Below are 20,739 nucleotides of genomic sequence, written 5' to 3'. Positions count from 1 at the left end.
ATAACCCACACATAGAACAAATTATATCATTTTAACATTATTCTCCTATTTTTGTTCTAATATTGTTATTTTTATCATTGTGATTACTTGAAAATTACATGTTCATAAATATTATTTGTCAATCCCATATCAAGTCGAGTTTAAATAGATTGAAGAATAAGTCGAATTAAGTCAAATCAACTTAAAGTTGATTTAAGTAGATTTGAGTCAAAGATTGTATCGAGTCAATTCATGCTGAATTGATCCATGCTAAAAGGACACCCAAGACAACCAAAACTAAAAAGTCAAGACAAGTGGATTCAAATCATAAGTTGTGCTAACTCGGCTCATACCAAAGGTCGCGTTTACTTGATCTTGACCAAATGTCATGTTGAGTTGGCCTAGCCAAAAGTTATGTTGCATTGATCTCAATAAAAGGTTGCGTTGAAGGTCATGTTGTATCAACCCTCAGCCAAAGATCATGTCGCGTTGACCCCGATTGAAGATCAAACTAGATTGAAGATTGATCCAAGTCGAGTCGAAGTAGTGTTGGTCCCGAGTCAATCTAGACCAGAGATCAAATTGAGTCAACCCTTATAGAAAATCAAGTCAAGTCAAATCAAGTGAACAAAATTTAAGTTGACATAAGTCAACCTAAGTCCAAGTTTAACAACGTTAATCTGATGCATGTTTAATAAAATTAATAGTTAAGTATGTTAAGATGGTTTTAATTTTGTTTAGAAGTAGATTCAATCCAATTTAAATAGAATTGAAAAACAAAATATGGTTGGTATAGTTATTAATGATGTATATATATATATATATATATATATATATATATATATATATATATATATATATATTAGATTTAGACTGAAGTTTCAAAAATCCAATCCATATCTATCCATAATTTTGAAAGTTTGTCTCGATTATAAGAAGGGAGGGTCAATACAGTGAGGTGGATTCATAGAGTCGGTCATACCAGATTGCAGTATTCTCAGTCTACTTCCATCAGTTGGTGTCAAAGCCAGAAGCTAAGAAAAGGTGTTGAAGAACCTAAGCTGGGAAGCACGCATGGTCTGCAATGTTGTCCTGCATAATCATAATTTTCTTTTTGGCATCTCTACAATATTACTTGGAGTCTATCGAAAATGAGTTGGTGTAGGAATGAAGAGATTTCGAGACGTGTTTGCAGGATAGTTACCAAAACTGATCAAATTATAAATGTAGGAGACTTAATAAAAAGTTGGGCAAGTGCTGTCTTGGCAAGACCAGAAATAAAAAGTATACTTACGCTTGAAGACGATTACAAAATGGGAGAAGCAATGAGAGAAGCGTGGGCACTAATCTTTTACCACTTTTTTTCTCATAATAATATATCTTTTCTTTATTGAGAAAAAAATTACATATATATTTAATATGGTAATAGTGCCAAACTGCCAATATTGATATTTAATTGTTTTAAAATTAAAAAAATTTACAATTTAATAATTTATTTTCTTATTTTGTAAAATTATAATTTAAATTTTGTTTCGTTAAAATTTTCATTTATACAAATTTAAATATTTTGAATTCTTTTGAATTATAATAAAGAAGAATAATTGTACATTTAATTTATATCAATATTTTAAATTAACATAAAGCCTTGCTATATTAGTTTTATTTTTCTTATAGGAAACCCACATAAATGGAACGGAGGAGTGTGGGGGCAATAACGAGTAACAAAAGAGCAACCATTGGTGAAGCAGCAAAAGAAAGATCGCCAAAAACGCAGCGTTTGAATGGAGGAAGCCCTTGCGGAGCTGGAGCTAGTCCAAACCCAGCTCCTGCTACGCATATCCAAACTCGAGCATTCTTATCTTCCTTCATCGCTTTCTCAAAACGACACCGTTCACGACGCTGGCACCGACACCGACACCGTTGCTCGCCTCTCCTCCATTTTGCGCAGCAACGGCGTTCCCGAATTCTCCTTTAAGAGAGTCCCTTCTGATTACTACGATTGGCCTCTCGAAGCCCGTCGCGACGCCCTCTCCGCCGCCTCAATCCACCATCTCTGCAAAAGCATCGTTCTCGTTAATACGCAAGCCCCTGCTAACGTCGTCGATTGCACCAACCGCAATAATTCCAAGTATTACGTCGTAGTCGTTCAGGTTCCCACTCTCTTCCTCTCGTTACCTCCTTAACTTAGCTCTTCCACCGCTTGCTTATGGAGATCGTTTGTTTCAGTACACTGCTCGCTTCAACGCCGAAGCTGTCAAGAATTTTCTGTATTCGCTCAACAATGGAAGTATTGCGAAGAAGAAATTCAACAGTAAGAAGTTCCCTAGTGATGGACTATTCGTTAATTATTATAGCGTTGAATGAATTCCAGTTTAACATTGTGACATTGAGAATTATATTCGTTTGTGGAGGAATGGTTGAGTTGCGGCTAAACTAAATATATTGGAAACATCAATGTGGAGACTCTCGTGCTTTCCATATCGAACACTATCCAATTTGGTTGGTGTATTTGTGAAGTCGACAACTTTTTGGACATCTTAGCTGTTGTAATTGACAATTTAATGAAGGAATTTTAAGGTAGAGTTGGTTTAAGAAGATTCCCCGCTAAATATGTGTATGATTCTTTGAAGCCAAGAAGGAGAAATGAGGAGTTGTTGGTAAATGGGATAGACAAGTACTTGTTTTGCAACAGTTTATAGTGTAGATTTTTCTACTTACTAAAAGTTTAAAATAATTCAGAATTGATGACAGCGACCAAAGCTGAGTATAGTTTTAAAATGATAAATGTAATTGAAGGTAGTGATTCTGAATTGGTTGGATTTTTGCAGAAACGAAATTTGAAGTATTCTCTTAAGGTGTTGGACGGTCTGAATGAGTTGTTGGGTAGGACTGTGTTGAAGCAATTCTTAGATTTGTGAGATAGGTTGTTGGCGTAATTAGAACACTGCTAAGGTTAAAATTCCTGTCTTTGGATGAGAATATTTGATTGGCTTTAACTTAGTTGTATGTGGGTTTGATCTTATTCAAATTTTGAGCATGGACTTTACATACAGGTAGCAAGATCCTAAAGGTGCTTTAATTACTCCTTATGTTTGAAGATGGTCTTCTCGTTGATGAGAGGGGAATATCCACCTGCAAAGATTTTCTAACATTCAAGTCAGTAAGAAAGTTAGGATCTATTATATCAGAGTAATCATCAAGTATCAAGTGTGAAGTGAGTATCCTTTGAGGGAGTATCCCATACTGTTATGTTTATAGGATCAACATACACTGCGGGTTTATGTCTCTATTAGAATAATACTTATATGGGAGAATAATAACAATCTAATAAATAATAACAGGCCCAAATAGGTGTAGGTTTGGGCTACTTCATAATGAATCTCTAAATGACCTTATTAGGCAGTGCACTTAATATGCCTTTTAGGCCGGGTAGGAACAGTGTCTTTGTTGGTGCACGAGAGCTGTCAAGTTCAATGCATGAAAAGTTTTAATTTTGGGACCATCAGGCAATTGTAAATGCTCCCTGGCAAGAGATGAAGTAAATATTCACAAGGATTGAAATAGTCTTTAATGTACTACATCATCTCAATTTTCTACATTGAACTTCTGCAAACTGCAGTAAATGAGATTGCATTGAAGCTGGGCCAGAAACATTTGACCATTTAATGGTTGTTACATTGAAATTCTAACTACTAGATATAAGAAGGAAAGTCTTAAGACGAAGTGAAAGGCAATTCACACTTATTGATAACCATCACTTCCTAGAATCACTTTCCTGAAATATATTTTCTCCACTTGAAAATCTCTTTTATTTATAATCTGTGTCCATGTGGTAATGCTGTCTCCCGTGGTTAATCTTTTCTTTTCTATCTCTTTCATTAAATATTCATGGACAATTTTCTTATTCTTTATTTTCCAATCATTTTTAAGCGTTTGGTAATGATATCTATAACTTGCTATTGCTTGGTAGGAAATAGTTGTTGCTAATTTGTTATTAATTATGCAGTGAGGCTAGCTCCTGAGGAGACATCAATGGAATTAACTGGATATGGGCACAATGCAGTGACTTGTATTGGCATGAAAACAGACATTCCGGTAAGACTGGACATGTGGAGTAGTATAAGATTCTTGTGATATATAGGCACTGAAATATTTCATCATGATAATAAACCCAAAATAAGTGCTTATTCACACTGTTAAGGGTAGTATGCAACATCTTTTTGTCATGCATATCAGCACATGAATTGATGAATACAGACAATGATCAGTTGGTAAAATAGCATAAAATTTGAAATGGATTTTTTTTTGGTTTGCTCTTTTGTGATTCATGATCTCCTCATAGTCATGGTATTGATTATTGCATGCTCTGTTGACATAATTTTTTCCTGATATGTGATTGGCATATTCGGCCAATGTCTTGGACTAGGACATAAACGTGCTTTTAGGTTGTCGACCAACAGTGAGCAGCTTCTTTTGCTTTACCCTAACATATTGGTAGAGGGTCCATCTTTTTCAAGCAGTTTCACTGTTTTGTAACTCTAAATATTTCTCTCTGTGTGTGCCACTGTATCTGAAAACAAAGTCCACAGTGACAGGAGAAAGTATGTAATTTTTAGGATGTGGTTAATAGTTGACCCTCAGTATTGATTGTCTATAACCCTTAACACAACTTTATGGTTTCCACGTCAATAGAGCAGTCTCCAAGAACAAATCACAAATGCACTAATTTATGTAGCTCTACTTATCTTGCCATAGTGCCAACTGTTGGGGGAAGGTTGTTCTTCACATTATCTCAAGTGTTCATTTCTAAATTATGGCTAGGGTTTTGTATGTCCAAGTCAGACTTTTATTATCACCTACCCTAAAATTCCTTTTGCAAGTTTAAACTATAATTTCAATCCATTTCAAGTGCGTGCTGTATGGATTTTTTGTTGCATTGGTACTAGAATTCCATATTGGTACTTCAAACAGCAGAATCTGGCAAAACACCCCAACTGTTGTGATTCTATCCAATGTGTCCTTATGTGATGTTATAGTGTAATTTGGTCCCTTACACCTTAGATATCCCATTTGAACACAAGGCATAAATTATGTCCGATAGATACCCAAGAAACAAGGAAGTGGATACGCAGTATGATGGTAGGAAGATGGAAATATCAGTTCTGTAGGTGATTACAAAAGCGAAATGGAAATTCAGAAGAAAAGAAATTGATAACCTAGGCATTTCCCATATCTCTCCCACTCACAAATTCTAACTGAATTCCCTTCCGCGTATTTCCCCTTGAGAGGCATAATTTCTCCTATGCCTACGAAAAATGTTTAAGTTGACTTAGCATAACAAATAAGATCAATATTTCATATTGATTCTTCTATGCACGGTTATATATTTTTGCAGTCTTGATCAAGAGGTTCAAAGACATCATCACCATTACATGGGAGGGGCCAATCTCATTTAGATTAAATCACGCATATCGACATAGTAGTCTATATTTATTGTCTCAATTGACAATTGTACGTGACTTAAGGGATTTAAAATAATGTTATGATTTTATCCAATAGTCATACAGTTGATATCGTCGTTGAAATTGATATTCTATAGACCTTACTACGTTCATACACTTGATATGCGTCATACTCTAGTAAACAACATTGATATAAAATAAACTAGTATGGTCAACACAAACTTGGCCTCAGGGAATATACATGAACATTTAACCAGATTGGAATTAATAGAACTGAACTTTTTGTCCTTGAGTATAAGTACTGAGGCATACCTTGTCCACTAATTAATTGAAGCATTTCTTCCGTTACAATATATTCAAAATATTATTTCTTTCTCTTTTACTGTATAGTGGCATGATGGCTTGTGTATTGATGCATTCAACTTGTTCCTTGGATGATTAGATATTTTGGGTTATTTCAGGTGATTTTGGATGAGGCAATTGTAAAGCTAACTCCAGATTTCTTTTGGTTGGGTGGTGGTGAGGTTGATCTGAAGCTAGGGATCCGAACATCTCAATTGATCAAATTTATCAACCCCTTCATTGTCAACTGTAGCAGTAATTGATTTTGTCGAGGAGACTGTGGTCACGATAATTTAGTTTACTGGGAGAATGTGGTCACCATTTTCAGCCTTCCATTTTTGGTTTGAATATTATTTGAAATATTGCCCCGTCAGGACTATATTGATTCTTTTATAGCTAAGTTTTGTGGTTTAGTTAAGGCATTATCATTATGTTTTACAGATATTTGAATGCAAACAACGTCATGGGTTCATGTTTTATGTTTGTTGAAAGTCAGCAATATAATCAAAGAGGAACGATAAGTTTGGCTTTACGATTATGATCGGATAATTTCATATCACGATAGTGACGGTACAGGCCACATTGATGAATGTCCAAACGAATATTTTTCGAGTGTAACAATGGAGAGGAGATGGTGACCCTGAAGTTTTAGATTGCAGTAGGAGTCAAAGGATAAACAATTGGAAATCCAAGTATGAGTTTAAGTCTAACATTGAATAGAAATAAAAAAGAATAGAGCATTATATAAATGTGAAAGACCATTGATCTTGTCTTAAGATTTTGGGTAGAAAGTGATCTTAATTTTTTGTATGGTTGGATTCATATCTTATTAGTGTTTTTATCTCCTCTTAATAGATCAATCATAAACATCAATCTACTTAGTAAACAAGCATTAGATCTAAATTAAAGTTTATGCATAACTAAAAATTATTATAAATTAATTTAACTTAAAAATTATTTTTTTTTGTATTTTCTTCTCTTCTTCCACTCTGCTTTCATATTTTCATATATCATGCATAATCCATTATATGTGCTTGAAGCTACGGTTTATCCTGCTCAAAGTTGAAGTAAACTTTAAGTTGCTAACATTAAATGGATACAATTTAGAAAAGTAAGACGGAATAAAGAACAAATAAAATTTTAAGAGTGAGATGTTAAATTAGAGTGATAAAAAAAAAGTTTTGGTGCATAAAAAGAATTCCTTGAGAATATTTTATTAAAATGAATTTAAATTCTATTACAGGACAAATGTAGAATAATTGTTCAGTTGCGAATAAGATTATAATTAACCAAGAAAAATAAAAAAGAACAGCAACACAGTTTTTGGTTAATGATTTATTGATTTGAGTCTTCGAAAAGTTAATACTCCCACGTTGTTGAAGAGTGATTACAACCACCTTCTGGTGTACAAAAGGTTGGAGGACTCCATAACACCCTTCCCTCACGGAGAGTGTCTTCCTCGTTTACCTTGATTAAGATCATATCCTTCTTAACATCAAATTTGTCTCATATCTCTCCTCATCTTCGATAATCTCATATCACCTTGGGGACCAAAGCGGATACATCGTATCCTTATTACGAGAATGCAATGAATAGGGATTGTTTTGTGAATTAGGTAAAAAGATAAAAAATAATAAGACCTATTGATTTTTTTTTCACCAATTTCAACTAATATAAAGTGAGGTTCATTGTTTAAGTTCATCGCTCGTACACGTAAACAATATCCACCACTAAACCAAAAGTAACTTTCGGTGGCAATTATTGTGGCTTTTAAAATAATTATTGCTAAAAACATTTACCTACCGTTAAATCAAGAGCGTCTGGTTTATTCAAGATCCTCCTCCTGTGGATATATAGGGGCTTCTATGCGAGTGCTACGTTTCTTGGTCAGTGGTAGCTTGTTTCAGTCTTTTTCTTTGGATATACCAAAGGCACATGATTACTCGAGTTACAACCATCTTTTCCCAGAGAAAGAAGAACTGGATTCAAGTTCAGCATCATTGTAATCTGGTTGTGAATAGACCTAAAAATCAGTTGCCTTCACGACGAAAAATGTGACAGGTCTCCAAATGAGATTCCAGATTTCTTAAAAACTCCAGTTCCCTACCTCAAGCCCTTTCCAATTTCCTTGGTTCACCTAAAATATAAATTCCAGTCTACTATAAAATTGAGACAAACTCTGCCAAATAATGATTGCTGACTCAACAATGCGATCCTCTTCCAAATAAAAGTTTAGAAAATTCATGCAAAGAAAATTCTATTTATACATAAACTAAGTTTAACTCTAAAAATTTATTTTATTTTTTTCTCTCCTATAAATCTGTACAAAAGATTTCGTTCAAATGAGTCTTATCTCTACATTCCCTGATCGAAACACTAAACTACTAGAAACTAACAATTCAGAATTAACACAAACATCCCACATAAGCAAAATGAACAACCGAGAAAAGAGTTGCAATAATGAAAGGGAGGAAACCTTTTTAACATTAACAGGTTCTTCTTAGAATTTATATACAGCTGTACATAGTATTCAGATCAATGTCGTTTGATATCGAGTACCGATACAAATTTATGAGAATGGTCAATGACGAAGCAATCATTATCAGATTATTATAGTGCCAATCTTTAAAATGCTAGTGGGAAGTCAGATCCCCGAAGGTGTTCTCCCCACTGTAAGTAACATAAAGAAAACCATCCTCTTCCTTCTTCTCCTCATATATAGCAGACATAATTGCTCCTGAAAAAATTGATAAACACAGAAAAGTTATAGGCTACTGCTACCACCCTCTATTAGAAGGCTAATGAATCATATTGCAAAATTAAAAAATAAAACAAAAGTTGGAGCATATCATTTTACCTGTAGGTGGAAGCACGTTGTCCACAAAGATAAATATTGCCTTTTCTGCACTTAATTTAATCCTTTTGCGGATAACATAGACAAATTGTCCAACTGTCAGATCAGCGGGGACAAGGTACCTATAATTAATTAATTCATTTCAAAAATTAAAAACATCGGACATACGACAGCTGCTCCAGTTATATACCTCTGCAAATTTCAGTATCAACTGGAAAGCATTTGACAAAAGAAATATTACAACAAATGATATCTAGACCCCTCTATCACTTTGTTATCATCAGGAAGGAGATACAAAACCCACCAATTTGTTAAAAACACTCAAACAGCATCAAATTCTTCTAAAAATAGATAACCAATTCTAATTCTGTTTATCCGATTCATAATTCAGGTATTATCACAAAATAAGAAATGCATATACAATAGAAGCAACTATGGCTTTAGCTACTTAAATTATGATGATCTGTGTTACCAATATTAACATATTTCTCAACTGTGGAACCAAAGTCACTACAATGTTTAAATTAATTTAGCACGTCAATAAGTACTTACACAGAAGTAAATCTGATCAATTTATCTATTGATCATAAGTACTTAGCAGGTAAAATTTCATATTAAATTTTAGAAAATTTAAACAAAACAGGAGTGTGATCAATTACTTAATTATCTTTTCTTTGATATGTATGTTAAATGATAATTTTAAAGGGTAAAAGTTCTAATTTTGTGCGGTAATTTTTGAGGATTTATTTTACTACACAATCCAATGTGGAATTTTTGAAGAGTTCATCAACTAGAACATATTTATTGGAGTGAGTAAGCTTCTAAACCTACAAACTTTACCTGTAATGGATGCAGTCATGTAAAAAAAAATAGAAAATTTTATGAAGTTCCATTTATCTTTTTTGTAGTAGGAAAAGAACCATGATTTCTCACATTCCACTTTCCCTAATGATCTATTCTTTCAAAATATACGTGTTATGTTGATTATGATCTAATTTAAATATAATACCAAAGTTTGCTACATCATTTTCTTTTCCTTTAGAAGATAGAACATGAGTAGGTGTTTCCAGATTATATTAAAGGTATGGACAAAATCTTACTTCTTCTTGTCAATACTTGGAATATCACTTCTTTCTGCCTTCTCCACAATCACCTTCAGACACATCAAGGGACAATTTAGTACCATAATTAGAGATATATCACAGATGCATATATTCAAGAATCACACATACAGCAGGCAGCAAGTAGAGGGACAAGTGAACATGAATTTCCCTGCATTGACAGATATAATGAAGAATAACTAGTTCAAAGCAGCAGATAAAATAGCTTGAGGGCATAAGATACTCCATACGTGCATAACTGTTGTAAATAACCTTTGGAGGTCACATATGGAGTTTCGTAAGTAAAATTATTTGAATTCATTCTATAATTCAGTGGACTCTGTAATCAGTTATTTAATCTCCAATAAAGGATTTCAGTATAGAGATAATAGAAATTTAGTAAAGAAATGCAACACAAGATAATTTAGCATGCAAGATATTTCCAAAATGTTCTAAAAACCAAACTAGATCAGACAGTCTGGAAGAAATGGTGAAATATTGAACCTATCATGTCTCTTGTCTGAAAACTATCCAATTCAATCACAAATTAACAGACTAAACCGATCAAACCATGACTTTGGGATCTCTACTTGTTTTTCACGACATTTTTAGTCTTCCAAACATTATATCACCACCATAATGAACAACTGCACAACACTGAATCCAATATCAAATCTGCAATTAACTAATTATGCAACACAGCAGCATGCATTTATTTCTATTAACATGGAAAGTTGCAAAACTATGACATGAAAGTGCTACTCAGTTATCTACGCTGCCAAATTATGACATAAAAGACGCAACAGATAAAAGAGAAAGTTCAAACATCAGAAAACATTTATAGCGTTGAAAAATAGTCAAATATAAACATTGATCCTGAAAGACGAAAGTTAAAACAGATAAAGGAACGATGCTTCTTGTGCCACAGATATATGATTCACATAGACAGCATCAGTAACAGATAGTTGCAGAGGAAAATCGGAACTAGTTCTCACAGGGATACGGTCTGGGTATTTCTCCCTGATTCTAGCAGCCTCAGCTCTCCTCTTCTCTACACACAAAATGAATCATTCATTTTTATATTATTCAGCTTTCCACACACCTATAATTCACCAACAAATAACAATAAAAATAAAAAAAAAAACATCATATACCAAGATCGTGCTCTTGCTTGAAGTAGCTCTTTGACGCCATTCTTCCTGGAATTACCAACAAATGGAAAGTTAATAAAAAATAAGATGGTACACCGTCCATTCTTCAGATAAAGGATAAATAATTCGATAATCGCTCAAAATAAATAAATTAAAAAACAGAGTTTATAAATGAATAAATAATAAAGGGGTATGGTTTAGAGATAAGAAATAATAACAAACAGCAATAATCACAAAAACCAAGATGAAGATTGAGAATGGACCTATACCTAAAGTTCCTATTTAACAAAAAGTGTATGCAAGGAACAATAATCTTCACCATATGATATGAAATTAAAAATAGCCCTAACTTTCAGATAACTATTTTTATGGAATTTCCGATCATCAACTCTTACTTGAATTTAGGAAAAGAGAAAAACCTCAGATTGCAGAAATCTTTCCTTAAAAAAGCAGGGAAAGAGATACAGAGCGGTTCTGATAATTTACTTTTATCAGCGAAGAAATTTCTTGACCGATTAAATTTTTTTTGGAAGCTCAACCTCAAGGCTTACGAATTGGATTGTATATGATTGAGAAAACTAAACCTCGTTAAGACGATCCAAAATTAGAAGAAAATCAACGCTGCGGTTTCTTGCTAACAACTCCAATAAGGCTGTGTTTGCTTCAACAAACTAAATATATCGCTTCTTCTTTCCTTTCTTTGGTTCTCTTTCTCAACAATTCCTATCGTCATCTTATTTTTTATATACTTATATGCCAAATAATATAGTAATTTTATATTCACATAATCTCATCTTTTTTCCTTCCGATCTTAACTAAAACTCTTCTCGTGAAGAATAAATAAAAAATATATTACCAGAACATGCTAATATTATATTATTTAATGTTTTTCTTTATCATAATCTCATTTAACTTTAAAGATGTTTACACTATTAACTAACTGAAAATTTTATTAAATATATTTTCTAATAAGTGTAGTGCATTCTAGAAAGCAAAATAGTTATCAAATGTTATCGATTCTAAGGTATATTGAAGATATACTAAAATGACATGTAAATATGTAAATCCATCACAAATTGATTTTATAAAATCAATAAAATATAAACAACACAAAAATGGAAATACATAGTTTTGAAAAAAAAATTAAAAATAAAAAAAAACAATTTAAGATAAAATTTAAAGAAATGTGATTTACATAAAAAAAATTAAAAATAAAAAAAAACAATTTAAGATAAAAAAAGAAGTTTTAGTTTTTGTTTTTTGTTTTTATTAAAAAATCCTTTTTCGAAGATTTTAATCCTTCATCAATGGTTTGTTTATATTTTTTTGGTAAAAGTATATGGTTGTTATGTTTTGGAGTCCTTCTAAATAGGTTTATCTTTATCTTTATCTTAATTTTTTTCCCAGATTGAGAACATGTTTTTTGTGTTGAGGTTTTTTAAAACTTGTGATAAGGTATATATTTGCTGAGTTTTTCACACTTCTTTGATTAATTTTAAACATTTTCAATTGAGTGTTCAATAAATTAAATTAAATTTTGGTATAAAATACATGTTTTTGCAATCTTTACAAATTTTTAAACAAATTTTAATTTTTCCTCTTTACTTAGATTTTATTACATAATATGAAAATTTGACGTTTTTATATTATTGTTATAAAAGATAACTAAAGATAAAAACAATAATTTTGTTCGAGTTTCAAAAGAATACACACAAGAATAATATAACACTTTTAATTTCAAATGAAAACAAAGACTAATTTTGTGAATATGATCATGATACAAAAGACAAACAAACATGATCCTTCTTGAAGAGAGGATTTTGTCCAATAACAATCGAAACTAGTGATCATTCTTAAGAAAAGAATTTTGATGTAAGACAATTTTTTTTTTTTGGAATTTTGAAAATAGTTTCGAATTTTGAATATTCTGAATTGAACCATTTTCAAAGAGATGATTTCTATTAAGAGGAGAAAAAAGGCGAGAAAAATATATGGATATATATTAGCATTGCCAATAATTATTGCAATCAATTTTCATCGAGTTATAACTTAACAATGATCTTCATTTAGTATTCTCAACCTTATTTTAAAAAAAAAACATTTAATACACATATCATTATTGTTTAGGACCATATCCAACATAAAGAGTTCTTAGCATATGACTCTTGTAACACGCCCTTCCTTCATGCAATTGTACACATCTATTTCCTTAAATTCTTCAATTTTCTCTTCGAAACAAAACTCATCCATCGAGTCAACCCATCTAACACTTAACGCATTTAAGACACTCCTATCGATCTTAACATTGTCATGCAACTCTAAAAATCAATCAAATGATGTCTTTTGAATAAAGCTCCTCTACTCTGGAGTCAATCCTTGATTTAAAGCACCAACTAACTTGGTTTTGAAAGAATGTTGTACACACAACTACGTAAAAAATAAAATAATGAAAGAGGAAACAAGAAAAGGGGAAAAGAGAAAGGGAAAATGAAAAACACGAAAGTGAAAAAGGGAAATAAGAAATGACATTGCAGAAATAACTTACTCTCATCATCGAAGTCAACGGAGTTTTCTATTTCACAACCCACAACCCAAATAATGGAAAAGGGGAGAGGTTCTCACCGGTTAATGTTGAATAAAAAAACAAATTGTCCTAACGAAGGAGGACAACGTCTTGACATCAGTGATGGTGGAAGAAACGAGAAATGGGTCGTCGAAAGTTAATTCTCGAAAGAAAATAAAAGTCCAGATATATCATAGAGATGGAAAAGAAAAGAGAACAAAGAGATGAAAAATAGAAAAAAACAAAAATGAAAACTGAAGGAAGTAATTTGGAAAAGAAAATAAAAATCTTGTAAGCTTCTATGCCTTTCCACGTCACTATTTGAAACTATAAAAAATATTTAAAATTATAAAAGATATTTTAAATAGGCCAATACATGTTTGACACATGGCTGTTGTCAAAATATTATTAACTTTTAATCGTGAAGATATAATGATCCCTTAAAAACCATCTGAATTCATTTAGATGGTATTGGCCAATTTTGAATTGCCTCAATTTTTTCAGGATAGCGTAGAATTCCATAAACAAAAATTTGATAGTCTAAATAGCTAATATGTGTTTCACCAAAACTACACTTCTTATGATTAAGGATTAATAGTTTATTTTAAAATGATTAGGGCTATATTTAAACACAATAAATGTTCCTCCCAAGTCTTAGTATAAATTAATATATATATATATATATATATATATATATATATATATATATCATAAAAAAACAATATAAAATGCTTCAAATATTGTCTAAAAATATCATTAATTGAGTTTTGAAATTAGTAAAGGCACTACTAAGGCAAAAAGGAAGAACTACCCACTCATATAACAGAGTCCTAACAGCAGATTTGTAAATATCATATAGTTCCATATGATTCATCTAAAATATCTTCTTAGGATAATTGCTAGAACATTTAGCTTCTTAAAATCAGTATAACAACGTACACTACAAAAAGAAAAATGTAATTTATCTATGGATATTTATATATGGATTTTAATTAGGTATTACATACGGATTTTGCCACAAAATTTTACCGTAACAATTTGCTGGTTAAATTTTACCGTAACAATTTGCTGGTTAAATTTATTCTGTAATCATATCTTCTTGGTGGTGGCAGTTGAGTTGGTTCCTGTAAAAGATCAACAAAGTCTTGTAAAGGCAGTGAATCAAGACTAAGCATCCTCTTGTTCCTTTTTGTCACAATCTGAAAGATTGACTTATTCTAATTCTTTCCTTGACCTTGAACCAAAATTTAAAGAGTGATTCTTATTGCACCTCACTGTTTTCGTTCTGCACTTCTAAAATATATTTTAATTCTAAGTATACCTTTAGCACAGTCAACGAGGATATTTTGGTCACAGACTTCTTCCGCAGTTGGAAGTGTGGAAAGATGGACAGAGAAACCGCATTTCGAAGTGCGTTAGTTGTTGCCGGAGTTCAAATGTCGTAGGTTTTTATTTCTGTAGGTTTTTTAATTTTTGTTATTAGGTTAGTATATTTTATTTTATTAGTTTTATTAGGTGAGTATAATAAACCGCACATGGAAGGAAGTGCGTTAGTTCTTAGCCGGACTTCAAATGCCGTTTATGTTTTATTTCTATAGGTTTTTTAATTTTTTTTATTAGGTTAGTATATATTTATTTTATTAGGTTTTATTTTTATTAGGTTAGTATAATAAATTTAATTTTTGATGTTAGTTGTTAAATAAAATGTTTTCTTTTAATATATTTTTATTTATTTTATTTGTTTGTTAAATTTTGTTGAATTTGTTATTTTTTAACATATTATTGTTTTCGTAATATATCATTTATTATGTATTTAATTTTATTTAATTTTTTATGAAATTGAAATAATTATTAAATTTTTTATTGAATTAAATTATAATTATCATCTGTAAATTTTGTTAAATATTATTTTGGATTTATTTGTAATTTTTTAATTATTATATATGTATGTTTTTAAATTCGTAGCATAAAACATAATAAAAGAAAAACATGCACATATAAGAAACGCACTTCAAAGTGCGACAGAAACATATAAAACGCACATCGAAGTGCGACAGAAACATATAAAACGCACTTCGAAGTGCGACCACTAGAAAATGCACTTCGAAGTGCGGTTAGGAAACATTAATTAATTAAGTTTTTACTTTTTATTAAATGAAGGGTAAAGAAGTAAAATTGGGAGTGTAGGATGAAGGTAGTGAGGTGTAGGAAGAATCACTCAAACTTAAAGGTTTTACATCGATCCTACAACAGTTTTATGAAAATGTGATTGAATTATTGCGATAAGAGATATCTTTATTAAGAAATATATTTTAAATTTAATTCAATTATACAAAATTAATTTGTAAATTTATATATATTTTAAATTAGTTTTATCTTTTTAACTAACGTAAGGTTTCTATACATCTTACTGAACATAGTGGGAGACGTCCAAGGTTAGAACGACGAAAGTGATTCTTACTAGTACTAAATATGATGTGTCTTTGACTTTCTTTGTCAATTCATGTAACACTTTTTCTTGCAATATGGCCAACGAACTGCTTCTTGAATTGAATTGGGTCTATGCAGGTTTTCAAGCTCCACTGTTAAACATGAAAGGAAAAAACTTAAGGTTATATCTTCAGATACCATAACTCTAATCAAAAGATTCTCAATCTTTTCTACATATTCAGACAAAGAACTTTGTTGTTTGTGATCATCAAATCAGCTGCCCAGTTGAAAGTTATGTGTCTTCATGTAGTATGGTTTTTCCTTCCATGGATAATAACACCAGCGCACACTTTCTTGAATGGGTGTGCCTTCTAATTCAAAGAACTGTTCCACTTTAACACGCCAACCTCTTAATTTAGTCCCACATGACAACTGCAGCCGTGTTCTGTCAAGACAGGTCGGAGTTTCTTGTTATTAATTTTTTTTTTTAGGACTCATTATTACTAAACACCAAATATAATAATAATAATAATAAACTAGATGTTATTGGAATTTGTTTTATTTCTAAAATAAAAACTATCAAATAAAAATAATATATTTGTTTAAAAAGAAAAAAAGAATGTCAACATCTTCATAAAATGTCATAAAATATAATAAAATATCTTACAACAAATAAATAAATTATACATAGTCAAACTATTTCAATAAAAGTAATTAATTAAATACTTACAACAATTCGCTTCAGAATATAGTTTCATTAAAAAAAACAATTCATACCACAGAAAAAAAGAGAGTCATGCATAAATTTAAATAGTATAAAATGATAATTAGCATGCTTATTTAAATATTAAAATAACTAACCATGGCTGCGTATTTTCCCGTACTTATTGCTTAGGAAGTTTTTAATAATAGATAATTTTAATTGAATTCATTTGTATACATCATTACATGAAAATAATAATAATAATTTATACTTACATATAAAGGATTTTGTTTTGGTATTTATATTTTTTTTACTTTTATCTTTCAAGTTATTATTTTATTCAAATTCAACTGATTTTTTAAATGTAACTATTTTTATAAATTAAATAAATAAAAATTATTTATAAAATAAATAAAAACTATCTATAATTAAATAGTAAAAATTATTTATATTTACTTTTATAATTATAATTTTATTATTTTTATTATAAAAAAAGATAAATACACATACACATAGTGTCATGTATTTTTAATAATCATAATAATAAAACTCTCGTAATGATCTAACTTACTTACAATAACTTGTCTTCTAAACACACTTTGTAAAAATGGCTTCTATGAATATTTTATTAGTAAAATAATATTTTAATGTAGGTTACAAATATAAGTTTTTCAGTGTCTTATCAACAATTTTTTACTTTTACAATTTAAAAAGATATATATAAAATTTATATTAATGAAAAATATGATGTATGATCTTATCTACATTTAAATATAGAAACATCAAAGATATTTTGTTTTCCTAATAATATAAATAATAAATAAATAATATAAGGATAACCTTCATAATTTCACTAAGAACAGTTATTATTACATTATAAAATTACTTCCAAGAATGTTGGACGTTTATTATACGTTAAGAAACAAACTTTTAATTGATGTCTTTTTCGTATTAAATCAGATTGATCCTAATCAATCTCATAAAATTAATTTTTAATATGAAATTTATATTTACATTATTGTAAATTGATTTTATTTTTAGATGAGATGTAAAATTTATAATATTATATTTTTAGAAATAACTTAAGAAATATTATAAGTACAAATATAATTTTTATGTAAATGAAAACTTGAGTATACCGCAATTTTTTTAAAATATTTTAAAAAACTAAAATTACTTAAGTAAAAACAGTTTACAAGAAGTTTGATTTCAATTCCATCACTCACAGAATCGGTAAGTTACCTAGCGTTAAGCCAATACTATACTGGCTACTAACTTGTTGCAATTGCAATGCAGTGAGAAATTATTGAGACATTTGTTGCAACTTAGATTTGAATGGAAAACAATTTGTAACCACAGTCTGCAAGATGAAATGTTGATATGGTGATTGATTAACCATGTTCATGAAGTTTTTTACAGCCATTTCAACTTGCATATCTGCATATCTGCATATCTGCTTATGTTATGCCAAATTTAAGTGTTTTGTACATGATGGAAGATACATATGATCAATACATATAAATGGCACTCCATCAGAAACTAGTGATTTTCTGTGCCCTTTTCCTAATGTTTCTGTTAAACCTAAATTCTCCTAGTTTACATAAACTTTATACAAATCTAAAAGCTTTTCCGGCAATCATGTAATTCACCAGAGCCTCTGGCTTTTAGTCAATATTTAGGCAAAGATCATATGAAGAGGGCGGCGAATCTGTAGGAGTGTCGCTCTCCGGTGAAGTGTCATTCTTCAGTGAAGATGGAAAAATGTGACAAAAACTTTTTTGCTTATGCATTAAACGCCAATCTTCGATGTAGGTCCCTTGGCAGAAATTGACATGGGGAAAAGCTCTCTTTTCTATCATTTCTATAATCTTCTTGGTCTTGCCAAGAATGTAAACTGAATTTCTAACAGTGTCCTCTCTCTCTTCAATGGTGCTATTCAAACACTTGTTGGATATAACGAAGGGTAAATTGCTGAGACATGCACCCACTATATCAGAAATCATCCCTGTAAGTGATTCAAAGGCCCTCTCACTTGTATTATCTCTTAATAGTTCTTGATTTAAGAGAGCAGTTTTGCATATTCTGTACATAGTGTGAGATGCGGATACTTTGTAGGGCCATAATGAAGGGCTTATCTTCATGCATATGTGCTTATATTTGCCTTTAAATTTTTCATACCTGGTTTTTGCAGCATCGGCTAGTTGCTCAAGTGCCTCTCTGGGGCTCTTATATTGAAGTGAGAGCTCACAAAGATCCACATCTAGCCACTTATCATACAGATCAACTCCAAGCCAAACAATTTCTGCCGCCGACCTGAGTTTATACAATTCTCTTTCTTTGTCCACGTTATTTTCTATGTACTTGACAAAGGGGAGTGCTTCATTTAGAGTGCTTATCAATTTTTTGACTGAATCCCTATTGATGTTTGGCAGTGCCACTACAATGCTAGCTAGTGTCACCAGAGGAAGTGACCAACTATATGCTGCTTGTGCACAATGCAAAGAAAGAACTTGGTCGCTGTCAAATGTTTCCACTCCCCTGAATCCCTGCAAGAAAGAACATTTCTTCTCCAATAACTCAATGAGAAGTTTTGGCTGCTTTTTCTCTCCTACTTGAACCCAGTGCATAGTGGCATCACGATTCTGTTTCAGCATTACCTCAACTAACTCTTCCTCACCTTCAAGATACAAAACAAAACATCTAAGATCCACCTTCGGAACAGACCTTGATTCTGTTCCCGAGCTAACGCTCGAAACAGTAGCAATAAGTTTGGATCTCAACTTCTTGCACTTATCAAAACATGTCAAGATCCAGCACATGAGGGTTACTGAAACGTACTCGGTGGCTTTACTCATTAGCACAATCCCCACCTGAAGTTTGATGCAGAAACACATTACAAGAGTTTTTGCATCATGGGCCAGCTTTCTGGACTGCCTGTTACGAATTCGAAAGCCTAGAGGGCTTTCTTTAATTGAGAGTAGCTTGGTAGTCCAGTACCCTTCAACTTGGAACCTTCTCTTGCAGGTCTTGTTCCTCACATTTGGGCACTTATAGGTTATGGCAACGAACCATCTAAAGGCAGGAGCAATAGTACCGACCACCACTGCGGCAACCTGAACTATGAGAATTAAGATGGTGGACCACTTGTAGTCACAGTCACCGGAGCAAAAATCAAACGACCGCGGCATCAAGTAAGATCGAAGAATGGCCTCTCCTAACGTCACGGTACTTAGAAGACAAAAGGCACCAGAAGCAGTACAAGACACTGACCTTCCAAGAACAAATTGGGGGCTGCTTGTGTGGGTCATCATCCAAATTTTCATCAGTTGATCTCTGAGTCCGTTGACGATTTGAGTCCTCTCCTCGGCAAACACGTTTGAGGACTCCTTAAGTGCCTCTTCGTTCATCCTAAGTTTCAGCTCGAAATAGTGCTTAATCTTTGGAATACTCACGGCTGAGGAGGTCATGGTCATCAACAAAATCACCATGAGGAGCAGGACGAGAGCATGTTCCACCCAGAACACATAGATAACACCGGTGACAAACTGGATGCAGATGTTCACAATCATGGTAACCACAAGGATGGCCATGGCCATGAGGTTCATCATGGTGTCTTTGTTCTCGGTGATCCCCAGAGTTGGCATGGAATTGGCCATTATTGTGCAGATCATGGCGCTGCTGCTGAGTTTTGATAGCTGATCATGGCGGTGTGGCATAGGGGTGTTGAGATCCACTGATAGCTTCACTGCTACAGCTATTATTGCCAAGGAAGTGGCGTTTAAACAGAAGAATTTGCAAGGAAACCAAAATTTGCGGCCTCGAATTCCGAGTATGAGATCTGCACCCATTGCTAGGAGACAAGCAAGAGATGCTGCTGCTATGTATATGCCAATCCATGGCATCGGTTGGCTGAACTTGGTGGCATCCATGGATCCATTGCTGTCACAACCGGTTATTGCCATCTATCTTTCAGGGGTAAGACGATGCTTCTGTTTACTAGAGTTATGTTATGCTACATATCTACCATAAGCCTCTATCTAAGGTTGTTTCTAGGTTACAACAGCGCTTTGCTCTTCACCACACAATCTAGATTACTAAGGAGACAAAATTTGACCATTTTAATGGAATTTGTTAATTGGTGTTTATATTTTGAAA

At 32.0% G+C, this 20,739-nt stretch overlaps 3 protein-coding genes across 6 annotated transcripts; 1 reads left to right on the top strand and 2 right to left on the bottom strand.

Annotated features, from left to right (window-relative positions):
• Positions 1–1,668: 1,668 nt before the first annotated feature.
• Positions 1,669–6,315, top strand: LOC148206845 (YbaK/aminoacyl-tRNA synthetase-associated domain-containing protein). Its single transcript, XM_088104840.1, has 4 exons — positions 1,669–2,129; positions 2,206–2,290; positions 3,986–4,074; positions 5,903–6,315. The coding sequence occupies exons 1-4, from the start codon at positions 1,761–1,763 to the stop codon at positions 6,044–6,046; spliced, it is 687 nt and encodes a 228-aa protein (XP_087960966.1). The 5' UTR covers positions 1,669–1,760; the 3' UTR covers positions 6,047–6,315.
• A 1,920-nt stretch (positions 6,316–8,235) lies between these two features.
• Positions 8,236–11,632, bottom strand: LOC124822785 (autophagy-related protein 8f-like). Of its 4 annotated transcripts, none has more exons than XM_047294846.2 (6): positions 11,473–11,632; positions 10,892–10,936; positions 10,733–10,788; positions 9,738–9,790; positions 8,641–8,759; positions 8,236–8,520 (listed from the first exon to the last, which is right to left on the bottom strand). In XM_047294846.2, the coding sequence occupies exons 2-6, from the start codon at positions 10,929–10,931 to the stop codon at positions 8,417–8,419; spliced, it is 372 nt and encodes a 123-aa protein (XP_047150802.1). In that variant the 5' UTR covers positions 10,932–10,936; positions 11,473–11,632; the 3' UTR covers positions 8,236–8,416. The 4 variants fall into 4 exon arrangements, with proteins under 4 accessions (XP_047150802.1, XP_047150799.1, XP_047150798.1 ...); XM_047294843.2 differs by having other exon boundaries at positions 11,284–11,611; XM_047294842.2 differs by having other exon boundaries at positions 11,308–11,611.
• A 6,282-nt stretch (positions 11,633–17,914) lies between these two features.
• Positions 17,915–20,704, bottom strand: LOC124822784 (uncharacterized). Its single transcript, XM_047294840.2, has one exon. It carries the CDS (start codon positions 20,544–20,546, stop codon positions 18,249–18,251), a length of 2,298 nt encoding a protein of 765 aa, XP_047150796.2. The 5' UTR covers positions 20,547–20,704; the 3' UTR covers positions 17,915–18,248.
• Positions 20,705–20,739: the final 35 nt, after the last annotated feature.

The sequence above is a fragment of the Vigna umbellata genome, chromosome 1 (genome assembly GCF_029865625.1).
Source record: "Vigna umbellata cultivar VRB3 chromosome 1, Vumbellata_1.0, whole genome shotgun sequence".
Classification (NCBI taxonomy): domain Eukaryota; kingdom Viridiplantae; phylum Streptophyta; class Magnoliopsida; order Fabales; family Fabaceae; genus Vigna; species Vigna umbellata.
This window is presented reverse-complemented; position numbering and strand designations above follow the sequence as displayed.